This window comes from Gymnodraco acuticeps, unplaced genomic scaffold (assembly GCF_902827175.1).
Source record: "Gymnodraco acuticeps unplaced genomic scaffold, fGymAcu1.1, whole genome shotgun sequence".
Classification (NCBI taxonomy): domain Eukaryota; kingdom Metazoa; phylum Chordata; class Actinopteri; order Perciformes; family Bathydraconidae; genus Gymnodraco; species Gymnodraco acuticeps.
Window position 1 is genome coordinate 1,810,028 of NW_022990238.1, and position 18,665 is coordinate 1,828,692.

At 40.2% G+C, this 18,665-nt stretch overlaps 1 protein-coding gene across 1 annotated transcript; it reads left to right on the forward strand.

Moving 5' to 3' along the window:
- The first annotated feature begins 8,488 nt into the window (after positions 1-8,488).
- proza (protein Z, vitamin K-dependent plasma glycoprotein a) lies at positions 8,489-14,501 on the forward strand. Its single transcript, XM_034220324.1, has 9 exons — positions 8,489-8,665; positions 9,753-9,890; positions 11,202-11,359; positions 12,012-12,036; positions 12,126-12,239; positions 12,334-12,465; positions 12,930-13,045; positions 13,278-13,395; positions 13,504-14,501. Exons 2-9 carry the CDS (start codon positions 9,812-9,814, stop codon positions 14,037-14,039), a joined length of 1,278 nt encoding a protein of 425 aa, XP_034076215.1. The 5' UTR covers positions 8,489-8,665; positions 9,753-9,811; the 3' UTR covers positions 14,040-14,501.
- Positions 14,502-18,665: the final 4,164 nt, after the last annotated feature.

The following is an 18,665-nucleotide window of genomic DNA, read 5'->3' on the forward strand; positions in this document are numbered from 1 at the left end:
GCAGTTACGGTGCTTACAATATCTCGTATTGTCGCATATTCGGTGTCCCTGGAAGAATCCTTTCTAACGTAGCATTCTCTGATGTTAACCATATTTCCCTCCAACTGGCCTGGCCCAGTGATGCTGGGTTTAGCGCGCCACAAGATTACGTTTGGTTGTGCGGCGACAAGCTCTATCAAGTTCTGGCTCCCCTCTGGATAGGTACATGCACTCTAGTGGATTTGAATCCAGCAGTCACTGTCCTCACGTCCTTAATGTACACGACACATCATTACCCAGAGTTCCAACACCACGACCACCACAAGGTAAAAAGAGATCTGACGTCCGCTGGAGCTAAATTCATTGGCGGCCTGTTCCCATGGTGGGGTACAGTAAACAATGCCCATAACATAGATACCTTACACGTTCGGCTAGAGAACCTCACTTACGAGACGACGCAAGGCTTCCAGGCATTGCCCCCATTCATAATAGCCTCTAGGAACATGCTCATGCAGCACCAATTTGCTCTTGACCTTTTGTTCGCCTCAAAGGGTGGCCTGTGTCATGTGATCGGTGACTCCTGTTGCACTTACATTCCCGACGCCACCAAGAACATCACTGACACCGTGCTGCATCTTAACAACCTGTTAGCCGACATGAAAGCGGATGACATATCCAACGCAGGTGGCTGGGACTGGTGGTCCTGACTTACATCGGGCGGGTGGGAAGCATAGCTGGCTAGGATAGTTACAACCCTGACGATCATTTTCGGCCTATTAATCAGTTGTACCTGTTTGATTATCCCAATACTGAAGAAGTGCGTTTCCAGCATGGTATCCTCAGCTTTCGTTCAGTATACTGCTATTCCATTACACGACAATCCTTTGCACCACAGCGAGATAGACCAGCTAGAATCAGAAGAGTCTGATTCCGACACTACATTATAATCAATATAATCATGTGAATCGAGTGTACCCTCCTCTTATGCTTACATTATATTGGAGTCTGTCCTCCACAAAAACAGCCAGTTTTCTATGATATATTTGTGATGTGTTTACTTAAACCAGCGATGGAGTGTATTCATTGATGTGTTATATCAGTCTATCCTGTCATTTGTTTTTTTATTGATCAAGTATGATCAAAAGGGGAGAATGTAGTGGACATTTTTATTATATCCTTATATGCTTAAACCAAATGCTTCTCAACACATTGTAAAACACCTATATCATTTCCTGAGATGTGTTGTTTTCTTCTCATACTCCACTGTGGGTTTATTCCCAAGCACTTCAAGGCCACAGAGCTGATTTGGCTACTAGGTTGAGACTCACACAAAGTCACACAAGAACTTCCCTTTTCTGAGAACCGTTATACTATCTACAGCTCAAGGACAGGTGTCTAATAACAATATGACCGTGTGAAGACAGATTTCTGAACTTCCCACTCTTTCTTGTATATAAGCTTTGCTATTTTTTATATCTGCGCACACTCACGCAGACTATTCTATACTCTGTGAGACCTGTGTCTATTTTATTGTATCTTATGTATTTGAAGCTTCAAATAAATAACCAGAAAGACAACTCTGTCTGATTCACCATTTATTTGTTTTTGATCACTCTGACTTGTACTCTCCACAGTGTTGGGTCTCAGATTTCCATAACAATTGGCGTTGTCGGCAGGATCTCTGCAAGTTCGATTGGGGACACCTACGGACGCTGGTGGTCGCGCGCTCCAGGATCCTCGGATCCTGTTGGGTCTCAGATTTCCATAACACTTCTCCTATTGATCACAGCAGGTAGCATCCCATTTTGTTTGATCAGGGTGCACATCATAGGGATTCCTGATTCTGATCACACCGCTGAGGAAAAAAGCAGTGATACTGTAGTGCTAAATATTTTTTCATGCATCTGTGCCTGGTAAGGGCCGGACTGGGACAATAAGTCAGGCCGGGAATTATACACCCAGCCAGGCCACTACCAGTTTTTTGTGCCATTTTGCTGGATTTATTTGTCAATATTTACAGCGTTGCTGCCCATAGTGATAGCCCTCTAAATCTACTACCCAAAAATAAACATATGGACATGGGTTACCATTTTAAAAAATTTGCAAATCTATTTAGGAACCTATTCATGTGAACATATTTTACGTGGGGGCGGACCTCAAATCCTATAGGGGGGTCAGGGGGCATGCTCTCCCGGTAAGATTTTTTTTTTTAAATGAAATGTTGGACTTAAATGCATCAATCTGGTGCACTTTGAGGGGGAAATAAAGAGACTACACCCATATAAAACATAACTGTATACATTTAAATAATCATAAAATCATAAGAACATGGCCATAACCAATAACATATCATATCCAATATGAAAAAACATTGAAACTTGTTTATTTATTTGTTTTTGGTTCATTTATAGTTGTGAGTGTGTATGGGCTCCTGAACCAGCCTCTCCTGTCTCCCTCCTCTCCTCCCTTCTCCTCTTTGAGGCAGAAGCAAAGACTAGTTTTAGCTCTCAACAAGTTTTAAAAGTGTATCTTACCTTTTTTCACCTAGTTAACGTTTTTTTATTATTATTCATGCATATTTCACTAATCTCAGTCCCCCCTCAAATGGAACATGTGTTTACATAAAGGGTGACCAAACCGTTTGAGACCCACAGAGATAACTTAGACTAAGTTAACTATCTAAACACTCAGAGAGTCCTTAACCTCACCTGAGCTGTAGTTATCAGTCTCTCAGTCTGACTGGAGAGGACTCTGCCTTGTTGTTGAAAAAGTTCCTTATATCCGTTAGCGCAGCTAGCTAGCACCAGATGCTAACAACAACAATACACGTAACCGGTGCGCGCACTTTCTCTCTCGCTCGCTCGCGCCACACATACACTAACAGTGCTTCTCAAACTTTTTTCAGTAATGTACCCCCTTTGAAACATTTTCTCAGCCAAGTACCCCCTGACCGACCCCGAACATTTTTGATCGAAAAACCCTATACAAATAATTCCAATATAGTGATGTTCCCTCAGTGTGTGATTTATTTACTCCTTCATGCATGCATTACAACAAACTAAGGATATTTTTATTTTATGCAGGAAAAATAATAACATAACAAAAAATGTAAACAGGAGTTTTTCAATTAAAGTTTAACAAACCAATGAACAAAATTATATATTATGCAAAACTATACAATACACACATTTGACATGTTTATATGAGGTGGTTCTAGGAATATTTTATGTAAAATTGTGTTTTCTATTTAACTTATTGTACTAAGATTATTTTTGTAATCATGCATGGTATTTTCTAAATTAACTTTTTTTAGTTTTTTTTAAATCTCACGTACCCCCTGCACTACCCCAACGTACCCCTAGGGGTCCGCGTACCCCCATTTGAGAATCACTGCACTAACACACACCCTCCCGAGCTTGAATGACACACAGAGACCAATCGAGGGCTTTAGTGTATGATCTGTATGAAAGTGGCCATGTCAGCAGGCCACATCATGTAGACAGACAGTGACCCTCTGTGAGGCAGAGTCAGACTCACATTTGCATAGGGTTGCGTTCACAACATACATAAAAAAAAGAATCCCCAGTCCAGCAGGCCACTTAGCAGGCCAGGCCATCGGGAAACCTCCCGGTCCTCCCGATGGCCAGTCCGGGCCTTCCTGGTAGTATCATTTAGCACTGGGTTTCCAGCCAATTACGCATATGTGTACCCACAAACCACAGATTAACAATCAAACTAATACTGATATATGCCTGAGGAGGTAACATGTGCTATTTCACAAGGAAAAATAAATAACTTGAGATTAGTCCGAAAAATAGGAAAAACTGCATCCAGCATCTTGGGCAAAGAAATGCTCTCGTGCTGTTTTAACTTATCTTATCCGATCTGATCTTATCTCATCATTTTCTATTAGATTCTATTCTATCTTATCTTATATTATCTGTTCCTTGTGCGATGCTGGCTCCCAATATATCTTATAACAGACTTTCTGGTTTGTTTCCTTTTTTAAAACTCTTAATGGTTTGGGACCGGTCTAAATTGCAGACTTGTGTTGAACTCTGTGATCTTCTCCTGCTAGGTCTTTACAAACACACAATTAAAGCATAAAGAAAACAGTTAGCCTAGCTTTTTTGAATGCTATGTTTCAATTCAAAATAATACCCTACCAATTATACCCTGCAAAGATCAATATGAGATGTGGGCTCTTTGAATATTTAAAATGACAGCTGCACACATACAGCCTTTTGGTTTTGTTTCTTTGTATTAGGTATTGTAATGTAATACCTCTTCCTTTTTTAATTTGGTGTAAGCGTTATGTATTTGTTTTATTTGAATGATCTCTGTTTTTTTTATTTCACTTTTATATTCGTTCATTTGAATTTATTATTTTTTCTTGTATTTTTCTTGAGCTACATCTCTTGTATAGAACTAATACAGAAAGTTTGTTATAATTATTATATTGTCATTAATAATAGTGATATTAAAATACATATTTAGTGTATTAAAACATACTATTTAAAAAAAACATAACAAAGAATGTTGATATTGTTTTTTAATGATATTTTATGTTTTGTAACCCTGAGATGTAACCATGGGCGTAGGAAGAATCCTGAATGTGGGGGGGACATTTTTAACGGGGGGGGGGTGGCTATACTAGCATGAGGGAAATGATGGGTACATTTTGTAATTTCATCCAGTGGTGAAGAAAGGAAACATATTTGATTATTAATTCAGAGCCTTCTTTGAATTAATAAAAAGCAGTTTAAATGCCCATTTTTTGTACATTTATATACAACAATAAATATTTGCGAGTGCATTGAGAGATATTGTTGTGGAGAGTCATTTATATATAAATCGCAAAATACATTTGTGAATCCTTCTGTGAGCATTTATTAATATTGAGACTGATCTAACTCGATACAGATGTTAAGTTCACCTAGGAATGGTATCATTGACTTAAATGTTCAAATAAATGTTGCTCTTCTGTCTATATTGGTCATATGATGCCCCTTGACTGAAATGCTTCCTGTTCAATATCCCCACTGATTTCCTTAACATTCTGGGATCACAATTTACTCTAAACTGTCATTTCCCTTTCATCACTCACCTCAGCAATGGACCTCTCTCCACTGTCCCTGTGTTCTGCCTCTGACTCACTCTCAAGCGCCTAGATGTCAAGAGAGGTGGTGAAGTGATCATTATTTATTGAGCAGTAGCCTATACTCTTTCACATTGAATCATAACAAGTCATACTGAATGTAAATACAACTGACTCTAAAGTAAGTCCCAGTCTGTGACATTAAAGACTCAAAGTCCCAAACAGTAGGTAGAATATGAGCTAGTCTATGTAATGTGCACAGAAAATAAATAGTTAACTGAATACTGGGATGGACATTGCCTATACGCACTCAGTAAAACATAAACACACACAAAAAGCTTCTGAATGATAAGAAGTATAATTAAAACATAATGCACATTACCATTTTGAGAGAGAGAACTCAGAAAATAATCTCTCATCGAACTGAGGCTCCAGTAAACACACTGACTGCGTCTACATGGACATCAGTAAGCCGTCGGTTATGATCATATTGGGGATATGGTGTTTACATGAGCACAGAGAGATCGGGTTATTCATGTTCCCTGTTTACATGATAAATACTAGCAACCTGGCATTTCGATGCCTTTTCTCATCTAAACTATTCAGTATTTGTATCTCTCTATCATGACATAAAGACGAAACTCTCTCCAGAAGTGAGACGCCACCGCCGCCATCACTGTTAACTGATTAACTGCTACCAGCTGATTACTTACTTTCCTCTTCTTTGAAAAAAAGTTTCTTATGTCCATGTTGTCTGGGGGAGAAAACATATCAAACCAAGAGATCGTCAGCTTTGATTTTCGCTGTATTAATCATTTCCTGAACATTTGTGGATTGGTGTGTGTGCCTTACCTCCGCTACCGGCATCGCTTCATACAACAGATCAGGGGCCTCATTTATAACGCCGTGCGTAGGATTCACGTGGGAAGGTTGCTTACGTAGTAGAAATCCAAAAAATAGGTACAGAAATGTTCCGACATTTTCCGATTCACCAAACATTGCGTACCGGCGAGGAAAGTGCGTACAGCACTTCCTACGCCGGTTTCCCTTTATAAATCACAACCGACTCGAAATGCGGTGCAGCTTTTGCGGGCTTCACGTAACGACCATATTTGCCTATAAATAGTCAAAGAAACGCCCATTCATTCATTCATTCAGACTGACTTTATGAAGAAGATCGCAGGAAATGACGACAGAACAGCTAAAAAATGCATCTCACACCGTGTCAGATTTTGGTTATTTTGGGGAGGTGGAGATAAATCATATTGTTTGGTGGATGCAGTTTGAACCAGAGTAGCAGCATGGAGGTCGGATCGTCACCAAAATAAATAAATAAGTGGTCCGAAAAAGGTTAATGACAAAAAGAATACACATCAGGCAGTGTGTTTGTACCGGGGACAGGAGACACCCTCTTGATGAGAAACTGTAAGAAGTTAATGGGGAATTCCCCCGGTGTGGAGTCATGACGACTGGATCTGAATTATGTTTTTGTATTTGGTGGTTTGTGTTCCAGCTGTCGATCAGCTGTGCGCAGCGTTCACAGCAGCCTGTGCATCTCAACCCCCCCCCCCCCCCCCCCCCCCCCCCCGCAGCAACCATATCTACCAGTTAAAGGAAATACAACAAATGTGTTGTGTTATATCAGCTGTACAATTTACCACATAGGCTATGGTGTTCTTAGCTTCCATACCTCCTGTGTTTTACGAGCGACTTATCAAGTCTTGGCAACCGGCATAAAACACGATTAAACATGATAGTAGGCTATATAAAACCATGCTCGTATCTATAACCTATAGAAATGCAAAACGGCGTCAGTTTAGACGTAATTCTGTCCTCCTGCTTACCGCATCATTTATGAGAAAACATTTCATAACATTAACACAACATATTCGAGGTGGTTTTCAATAACATATCCGTATTTATTTATTTCTCTAAGTTATGTTTTTGTGTGCACTGAGGAGTCGCAAACAGGCGTTTGTTAAATCATTTTAAGATTGGCTTCAATCAATGTTTGAAAATGAATTCTTCATATATGATAAATAAGAGGTAACGTTTTATTTATGGTATTATTTCCACATATTTCTCTCCATTCTTCCTTCTGCCAACGGTGTCGCAGTTTCTCGTCTCTCCCGTGTTTGTGCTTAGTGCGTACGCATGGGTTAGAGTTTGCGTGGAGGACCGCACATTTTCCCGTCAAGTTAGTATTTTATAAATCGCAAACATTGCGTAGAAAGTGGCGTACGCCATCTTTTGAGCGTATATCCCTTTATAAATGAGGCCCCTGAGCTGTCAACAAAACTCCTTGAACATGCGCGCTACGTGAGAATTTGCCTTGGTACAAAGTAGCAGTGAAAACATGGTACTCGCATTTTAGACTCTGTTACTAACTGTATATCTGTAGACTTGGTATGTCTTAAATGTCCGGTTAGGATGTAGAACGAAATCTAAAATGAAAATTGTAAATAAGCAATCTGTATGTAAAAAATCACCTGTATGTAAATTGTAAATAAGCCATCTGTATGTCAAATATGTCTTATATGTCTTAAATGACATGATGAATTGGAAATGGGGGACCCTGATGTAAACAAGACGAAAGTCTTTCTCTGGTCTGCATCCCCTTAACAATTGTATGTTTTGAGCTGTACTGTACTGTACCCAATATACAAGCTGTTAATAAACTTTTCAATCAATCAAAACGGAGTTTCATTGATTTGGGCATTCTCTCAATAAGCAAATGGAATGGATTTGATAGTGAAGCACTGACACATCGCTCTACAAAGTGCGGCGAGTGGATAGACCGATTCACGGACTTTCCACATGGTAAAAGTGGGGGGGTCTAAACTAATCATTTGAAAAAGTGGGGGGGACTTGTCCCACCCTCATATAATGGCTGCGACGCCCATGGATGTAACATATCTTTGAGATTATTATTACATTACATGTCAGACACTTTTATCGAAAGCGACTTACTACATTCAGTACTGTGGACAATCCCCACAGGAGCAATTTGGGGTGAAGTGTCTTGCCCAGGGACACAACGACTTGCTGAATGCAGTGGGACTCGAACATGATTCTCCCTGATTCCAAGTCCAGCACACTACCCACTGAGCCACAGCCTCCCATTATTGTCATTATTCATTTATTTGTAATGATTCTTATTATTATTATGACCATGATTATGATTAGTTTTATTATTATTAGTTGTAGTAGTAGTAGTATTATTTTGTATTATTTGTTATTGTACCAGTGAAAGTCGTCTTATGATTATGATTATTTGTATTATTATTATTGTTATTAATTGTAGTACTATTATTATTATCATTATTATTATTATTATTATTATTATTTGTAGTAGTAGTATTTTATTAACTTACTGTACAGTGAAAATGGTTTCTGTCTCACAGCGCCCTCTGGTGGCTCCTCTTTGTCACTGCACTCCCCACGGTCATTGAACCAGTGAGCAGGCTCGGATCTGGTAATCATTTGTTATTTTGGATCGATAAGACCGGTCCTTTTAAGGAGGGTGTGGTGTGTTTCAGGACCAGCGAGGAACCAGACAGCCCCGGTACTTTGATCCAGTACGGAACGGTAGGTACCGAGTATCCCTGATGCTGTTGTTGTGGTATTGTTGTTGTTTCGGACCGTTACGCAGACCCATGTTGGTCGGGCCCTGAAAACAGAGACGGTCATGTAAATATTTGCATGTTTTTGTTACATTTCAGCAGCTTCTAGAAAGAGTACCATTGTCCGTTAATGCAGCATACGAGATGCGAGATACATCTTCTAGTCTTCTTTGTGTTCATCATCACACAAGCTACATGCTATCAGAATGGCAGACAGCTACGCAGATAGCAAGCACAGGCTGTGTAACGTGATATAAACGCACTCTGCCGTAAATGTAAACGGGGTTCCTAAAGGTTCTTTTTTATATTATTGTTTACAATGTGTAATAATATAGCCTATAAAGCCCATCAATTTGACAGCAGTTCAAGTGATAATGGTGCTGCATAAAAAAAATGCACAATCACGGATGTAAACAGTATGAGGTCATTTGTAAGCATTACTCATTATTCGTCAATGCATCATATAATAATATGATTTAGTCTCAATAACAACATTTCCTTAGGGTTTGAATTGACTTGAATTTCAATGTATCTTTTTTATATTGATTGCTTTATGAACAACGTCATTCTACAAAACCAAGACACATTCACTTAATAGATAATCATACCATTATATACCGTGATATAAGTGAAAACAAATAAATAAGAAATTAACTTGATAAATAAGCAAAGCTGTGAAATTTGAGGGGATCCTAAACATTATATAATGCAAATCCTGTTTAATCCCTGATGAAATCTTGAATCGGTTATAACAGAGCCATATAATAATTATCCTCCATTGTATCATTATTAGTTGATTTGACTGAAAAATATTTAGCTCTCGTATTATTGTCCTTGCTGATGAATCCAGTCATCCCTTCAAATCTGTTATTAATGAATGATTGGAGCATATTTGTGAATATTATTCCAGTGCCAGAGTAGTGGGCATCATCTTCTAGTAAAACTAAAATGAACCCTGGGTATTTCTAAGTCTATAATGAGCATAAAACATCTTATATTCTCTTTTAATCACCATGTGCTTTTCGTCTGAAATCTGTTCTTCTTGTTTGTAGAAGAAGACGTTGATCCTGCAGCACCGACAACTCGACTCAGATCTCTCTTCAGTGACATCATGCGCTCCTCGACCACATCTGCCGCTCTGCTCTGCCTGCTGGCGGGGGCCATGGCTGCCGTTCAGGACCCCCACGCAGGTGAGAGGGCCAACCTGGAGCCAGATGTGTCACAGAGTTTCGTAACGTTATAGTCTGAGCTCTAGAGAGAGGAGAGACAAGTGAATAATTAAAAGGAGGTCAATATGGCAGCATGCTGAGTGCATGACATGTCATTATCTCAGCTTCTGACTTTTTCAAATACAACTTTGAGCCTCATTGGATGAGATGCTGTGTATTTGCTTTAGTTTAAGTCTATTGATTTCTAATTTCAACTTCTAAATGTATTTATCGCTACCCTGTTTTAATATACAATGACATTATGTTATTAAGTAGTAAAGGTTTGATCTCTTCTATGATTATTGTCTTGTTTATTGAATCATTAGGACAGCCACTTGTTATTATCTTATCAGTTTATCTGCTGGTGATTCTCTCGATTCATAGGTTATTAGGTTAGTTTAATATCACAACGGTCCAAATCCCAGAGCAGGTAATCAAACAGAGAACATTGTCCGATAATCATATTTGGGCAGCAGGAAATGATTTCTAAACAGGAAGCAGGAAATTCATTAATCTTAACAGATTTAGATTCTTTTTCTGTCTCTTTCATTTCAATGGAAGATTTAAAAAAACACACATGTAAATATACTTGATGCCCATCGAAAGCTCCAGATACCAAGAAAACTGGTCACCAAGGTAACAACATGTATTCTGGAATGCTATGAAATAGAAAGAGGCTGTCACATGTTTGTATTTTGGATTCAGCCAAATGGTTATATAGCCTAAAACATCCATGTTTCAATGCTCCTATCTTCGATCTCTTGATTTGATGTGATTTATTTCGAATGTGTAAAACAATAATACAAAAAATAAATAATAATAATGAAATTAAACATGAGAATTATTATACTATATATATATTAAGAAGTGTCAAATTGATAAACAAAAATATTACTGATTCCAAATGATATATAAACAAATGATCTACTTAATTACACATCCGAAAAGGGGTGGGAAGAAGTTTACACTTATTTAATCCCACCCCTTCTCCCAAAAACTAAATCATTAACATATATATATATATATATTTCTTAAAGAAATACATTTGTTATTGAAAAACAAACAAACTAAAGAAAAACATAAAACAACAAATACATAAACAGATAAATAAACAAACAAATACATAAAAGAGGTAAATCGTAATCAAGAAAAGATCAAATAACAAACCAAATAAATAAACAAACAAACAAACCTTAAACACCAAGTTATGATTCTCTTACAATCGGAAAAACCTGCACAGCTTTACACAGCCTGTTTGGAGGAACCAACTGAGACAATAACTGTTCCCTACAGTGTTTTTGGACAAGCAGCAGGCGAGCACCATGATTTCCCGTCAAAAGAGGAACGTCGGCGGCAGCCCGGATCAGCCTGCCAGCCTGGAGCAGGCTTGCATGGAGAAGGTGTGCAACTACGAGGAGGCCAGAAAGATCTTCCAGGACTCGTACCGAACGGTGAGTTTCAGGACTTCGCTGTTTACTTCCTCCTCATTTCTTTCTCATCAAACTACCTCAGCGTCTGCTCTTTGCTTTGTCTATATCAGGGGTGTCCAAACCTTTTTCACCGAGGGCCACATACAGAAAAATATACGAAGGGCTGGGCCACTCACTAGAGATATATTGCCTCAGTTCAGTTATAAGTTCAAATCAATCAAATGTAGGTAAATGATGCTTGTGAGTGTTGGCAGCTCAGCCCTTAAAACAGAAGCCTCAGATTGATTATAATAAGGAGAAATAGGAAGGGTGTTCCAGCTTGTTATGGAAACAAGTCATTGGGCTTTTTTCTTATCAACTAAGATTTGTTAGAAAATGTTTCCAACTTTAATTGACTGAATGTATTTGAAAAGTTATCTTATTAACACATGAATACTACTGTGTAATATATGTTTACATTTATATTTAAGAAGTACAATATAAGACAAGCACAAGTTTCATTTGTGGGCCATACTCCATTATACTTTTTGAATTTGATGAGGGCCGATTCAAAATACTCCCCGGGCCGTAGTTTGGACATCCCTGGTCTATATGTAAGTCTGCCTCTAGTGCACTGTGTAAGTGCTTTGTGTAGCTTCCACTGTGCACTTATCATGCGTATTCTCTCCTGCAGGACATCTTCTGGGCTGTCTACATTGGTAAGTGCTGTGTCGAAATGATTTTCCATCACCGCACAGTCATTAGCAGTACATTTCATCTTCTCATAGGCATGCTGTCTTGTGTTTAGATGGAGACCAGTGTGCAGAGAACCCCTGCAAGAATGGAGCCATGTGTTCGGACAGCGTGGGGGGCTACGACTGCGTCTGCAAGTCGGGTTTCACAGGAGTCCACTGCGAAAACGGTGAGGAGGATGTTGTGCCTGATCGTCGTAGCTAGTTCTCTTTTCAGTTAGTGTGTGAGTGCTGCAACCTTCCTCTTCTGTTTCCACGATGCAGACCAGACTGTGTGCATCCTGGAGAAGAACAAAGGCTGCTCCCAGTTCTGTAAACCAGGCTACACGTCCTACGAGTGCTCCTGCGCCCGCGGGTGGAAGCTCAACAATGACAGGAACAAGTGTGACCCTGCAGGTACGTTTGTTACGTCTTCCTCCAGTGTCCAAGTGAAATTGAAATGCATTTATTTTCCACTAGAGTATAAATATTTGTTCCGTTTCTCGTTATTTACTGTCATATTCACACCAGTGACAGTATCAGTAGTTGGCAATACAAATCTTAGATCACAAACTCTCTCCAGTTATGCTCGGACAAGTATTTGTGAGAAAAAAAATCATAAAATAAAAATGAAAACCTAAGACATAAAATAGTGCTGAAGCTCAAATAAAGGAATAATATATATAAACTAGCAGAGGTCTCACAGACCTCTGCCAAAGTCAGGCAATTTTCTGTAGTGTAAACAAAAGTGAATAATAGTGAATCAATAAAACCTTTGTAAAAAACATTATTTTTGACTGCAAACAAGGATATGGCTTCAGTTGTTAGATACATAGTGTAATAAAAGAAAGTAGTTATAACTATCTCACATTCCCCTACAGGCAAATTCCCCTGTGGTAAGGTGAACAATCTGAACCTCTGGGATGGCAGACTGTCCGCCAACACTCGCAGCAACTTTGAAGGACTCAGTTGTAGTCCCACAGAGTGCCCCTGGCAGGTATGCACACACACACACACACACACACACACACACACACACACACACACACACACACACACACACACACACACACACACACACACACACACACACACACACACACACACACACACCACACACACACCACACACACACCACACACACACACACACACACACACACACACACACACACACAGGTCACGATAGACCAGGGGCTTATTGTTGTGCGTCACTGTTTTGTTTTGCAGGCTCTTCTGGTCAGCTCAGAATCTGCAGGTTTCTGCAGCGGAGTCATTCTGAAGGAGAACATGGTCTTGACTACAGCTCATTGTGCCAAAAAGTACAGCTCCTTCCAGGTGGTTGTTGGTGAGTAGCTAGGTTCATACTCATTTAGTTACCACTATTACTGCTTCTGGTGAACTCCTACTGCGTAAAAGACAAACAATAATAATCATCTTACCTGCCCCTCCTCAGGCAAGCGAAGCACCACCTATGAATCTGGAGAGCAGACGCTGTATTTGAAAGAACTTCACCATCACCCACGCTATGTGGAGGGTCGCCCTGAAAATGACCTGACTGTTATTGAGCTACAAAGCCACATCAACTTTAAGAAGGAGGTGACTGCTGCCTGTCTGCCAGAAAGAGACTTTGCAGAGAATGTCCTGTTGGCGGGAGAGTATCAGGCCATAGTCAGCGGCTGGAAAGAACCCACAGAGGGAACGGTCTTCCAGGGGCCGCTCACCTTCAACCAGCTGGTGTACGGCAGACTGCCTAAGTGTCTGGAGACGTACCCCCAAATGATGACCAATAAACTGGGCTGCACCACTGCCCAGGCCAATGCTGACTGCACCATGAGCTCCGGCAGCCCCCTGCTCACCCTCTATAGGGACGTGTTCTTCCTCACGGGGGTGGTCAGCCTGCCGCCAGGGGTCGACTGCAACCAAGGCTTCATCTTCCAGAAAGTGTCGCGTCACCAAGGCTGGCTGCGGAAGATCATGGGTTCAAACTAGGTAGCGTAGTCAGGGAAACAGGGAGGTGACTGGTGATGAAAATATATTATAATGAAGGGGATTATATACTTTAAACAGGAAATCAGATGAACATGTTTAATTTAGTGCTTGAAGATTAACCTTTGTTTTGTCTTTTAATATGACATACCTCTTAAAGTAAAAACTATAGCAACCATATCGTCTAAATCTAGGCTATTGCTTCCCTGTGTCGCTGCTGACGTCCTCATTTATCCACAAGGTGGCGCCTTGGTCAAATAAACAGAGAAGCACTTTCTCTAGCTTCTGTATCGTCTAAAGCAGTAAGAAAAGCAATGAATTATTCAGCATGTGTTTCGTGATGTGCAAATACCTTCTACTAATCTTTATGTAATGTTATTTTTAGCAACTGACATGCACCTTGCAACACTCAAAGTAATCACTGTTCTATGAATGTTATACATGTAATAAAACCCAAACAACACACCTGATGTCTGTCATTTCTTCAAGATACTGTATACAGTAGCAATTTTACAAATGTCCATATCTGAGCATTTGGGAATATCATTAGATTTCATAAGTCGTTGTTATAGAGCTCAAAATAACTGCTATATTATGACTTCTTTAGTGTTTACCTCCTGAGGTTTTTATGGTAAACACAAAAACACATTAACGTGGACACATTAGCAGACTCAAAAAGATTAAAAAAACAACAGTCAAATCTCAAATGAGTGAACTGTCACACTAGTAAAACAGCAATAGTGAAATGAAACCTAGAAACTTCAAAAGGTAGGTTATGTAAAGCATTGTTTGATCTATTGCCAATGGTTTCGTTTTTTTTTAAAATATGTCAGTGGTAACAAACTATTCTCAGGTGAATTTGAATGGTCACCAATTTTTTTGAGATGCCATTGTTGATGCCACTTCTTAAAAAGTGTGTGATCATAAAATCAGTTTGATCCCTCCTCTGGGGACCATGAATGTCTACGTTTCATGTTGCAAACATTCATGCAAACAAGATGAAGGCCCCAAATCTGCTGTTTCCATAGGGTTCATACATCTGTTTCATAGCTCTTACCATCTATCTTAACTAAACTTTTTTGTCCCATTTTAGCTTGCTGTTCCTGTCACATACCCCTGTGTTGTCTGGCAACATTTTCCCACAGACACTCGCCCTCTGCAGTCTTCTCACACACTCCCTGGTGAACAAGGCCAGGACCGTGTCATGCAGGGAGAGAAAAGGAGAGGCAGAAGAATGGGCCAGAGAGAAGAGAGAGAGAGAGAGATAGAAGAGAGAGAGATACGAGAGAGTAGAGAGATCAGAGATCACGGCTAGACTCTAGAAGCCTATATGATGGGCAGCGATCTCTAATCTCTATCTCGTACCTCGCTCTCTCCTCTATCTCTCGCGCTCTCTCTCTCCGTCTCTCGCCTATTCTCTCTCTCTCTCGCTCTTCTCTCTCTCTCTCGTCTCCCTCACATAACAAAAAACCTGGCCCTGCCACTTCTGATCGGCGCCTTGAAAGGCCAGCCCCTGAAAGCTGGGGCCCACGTTGGCTGTTGCCATGGTACTCACCTAGGAGATGGCTACTTGCTCCCAAAAATGGATCTGCTCCTTTACTGGGCCGTCCAGCGGAGATTAATTTGAGTGGAGCTCTTTCCTTCCTGGTCTGGTTCTGCCAGCTCCATTTATGTGCTCAAGCTTTATATATACACAGACACACATAAAACACACAGGGAGAAAGATAGTAAGTGCTCTGAGTGGTAAACGTAAGCAGATTTCAGGAGCAGTTTAATGTGTCACTAAAATATCAAAGAGCAACTGCATTCGTTTGATAAATCCAACCAACAAATACGGAGTCAAGGATGTGTCGTAAATGCTGAGGAAGAGATATTTGACAGGTTAAGAAAGTTGAGAGATGGAGAATGGCTCATAGATGAAGCACAGAGACAGAGCCAGACCACTGGGATTTGTGATGTTGACAAAGAAGTAAGTCATTGTGTGGACGGATTGATGGACTTACAGTATATTAGACATGAATGAAAAAGCCCCGGAGAGAAACATTAGCGAGGCCATTACCAAAGGCGGAAAGTGAAAGCACTCAATGCACAACCTTTCACTCCACACAAATCAATGTATACTATTGCTGGACCAGATTGCTGAAAATAGATACATTTAACCACAATGTGTCTGGCATGTGGGTAAATCTGGCTAGTGTCCTATTTAATCAATAATCCTTTACTCCCCCCAAAACCCCTCAAAATTGTTGCATGCTGCTGCAAATCCTCTCCATCCTGTGTGAGTGTATGTGTGTTGGTACTTATGCATAGCAAATACATGCTTATTTTGTGTCTGTGTATGTTGGGGTAACATCAAATGGCAGACTTCTGGGGGGATTAACTGTCTGTGTGGTGTCTGATTCCACGCAGGGGGTGAGCGGTATGTCTGATTGTTGAAGGCAGATTGACGGAGTGACAGTCTCGTGCGATGTGTATAATGAGCGCTCCAGTATCTGTGAAGGCACGTCTATGATCTTGTCCAATAATCCCCTCTTCACCCAAAATCCATGTCCCCAATCTTTTCTCCTTTCAGTGCTCCATTGACACAGGGCCGATGCAGTCCCCCCACCCACCCCATTTTCAGCCCCCGCCAGACAGAGCAGCTTCCACTTGGTTGGGTAATTGTGCAGGAGGGTGGAGGTAACGCAAGACCTCGAGAGGTTAGGGCCTGGACGTGGCTGCAAGAGAAAGAGAGAGACAGGCTGTGGACTTGTATATAACTCAGCTATGGACAAAGGTTCACCTCTTATTAGTTGTTTAACAAGACTAAGAGTCCACAGACATGCAAGCTCCTCTGTGAGGCGTTACTCGCTTCATGTTAATGTCAGCATGTTTAATACTAGAAGCCATTTGCATTGAAATTAAATCCAAAACAACATCAATTGTTCATCTTCTAATACACTTGCCGTTATAGGGTTAAGAAGGGTGTTGTGTGCTTTTATCTGGTTTAACTTAAACAAACCGTTACTAATAAATACAAATATACCCAACACTAATGCTATTTAGAATATCATTGGAATAAACCCAGCTGTGTTGGCATATCGAGAGAATTATCTGTCCCTCTCCTTCTGGCAACACAGCATGATGGCAGCAGAAGCAGAGAGTAGAGCGAGGCTGATGGGAAATATATTAGTTTTGCAGTGGTGGGTGTTGTGATATTTAAAAAAAAAAAGATCTCAAAATAAATATGAGATAATATCCTGAAAATAATTTTAGAGGGAAAGTCAGAGGATCACTCAGTTTAGTAAAAAGTTATCCTCTGGAGACCATGAGTGTGTGTGCAGGGCAATTATGCATTTAATAGTTGTTGTGATATTCAAACATAATACTTAAGAGGTGGACAGGTCAGCATTCCCTTGACATCACTTTAAAAAATGTCATTCTCTATTCACCTCTGTCCTTGAGTGTGGCTTTAAAAACAATATGTCACTTTAAGCATGCAGACACGCTGACTGGATGACAGAGTAGGAAGGTAAATCCTGGAGCTGCCTTTATTCCACTGACCTCACTATGACCTCCCAGGGGTTAAATCCTGTTTAGAGCCACTGAGAAACCTGAGGAGCTGACAGAGAGGTCTCTAACGCCCACTGAATGAGAACAAGTGTGCTACGGTCCATGTGTTGGTCTTTGAAGTGGATAGATAAGAGTGATTCTGTGCATTTGTCTTTTTCTTCCACATATAGAGCATGCAAATCTACATAGGTTATTTTAAATTGGCCTCACAAGGTCACATTCAGATGACCTTTGATATCTACGCTCCTTCCGGGCTATGTTACTTCAAGAGGTCATGACCTCAGGTTTTCAGTATTTAGGGTGGCCAGTGATAGGCAAAAGGAAGCTTTATGAACAGATTAGGTTAGGATTATCTCACTAAACACCTTGCCATATACCTCAATGACCAAGTCAGCACAGCCCACTAGTATTTCTCAGTATTGATACACTAAATACTTTTCTCCAAAATGCTTCACATCCTCAACCTCTGTAAGATACAGTTGCAAGAAAAAGTATGTGAACCCTTTGGAATTACCTGGATTTCTCCATAAATTGGTCATAAAATGAGTTCTGATCTTCATCTAAGTCACAACAATAGACAAACACAGTCTGCTTAAACTAATACCACACAAACAATTATATGTTTTCATGTTTTTATTGAACACACCATGTAAACATTCACAGTGCAGGGTGGAAAAAGTGAACCCCTAGGCTAAAGACTTCTTCAAGAGCTAATTGGAGTCAGGAGTCAGCCAACCTGGAGTCCAATCAATGAGACGAGATTGGTTAAAGCTGCCCTGCCCTATAAAAAATACACACCAGTTTTGAATTTGCTATTCTTAAGAAGCATTGCCAGATGTGAACCATGCCTCGCACAAAAGAGCTCTCAGAAGACCTACGATTAAGAATTGTTGACTTGCATAAAGCTGGAAAGGGTTACAAAAGTATCTCTAAAAGCCTTGATGTTCATCAGTCCACGGTAAGACAAATTGTCTATAAATGGAGAAAGTTCAGCACTGTTGCTACTCTCCCTAGGAGTGGCCGTCCTGTAAAGATGACTGCAAGAGCACAGCGCAGAATGCTCAATGAGGTGAAGAA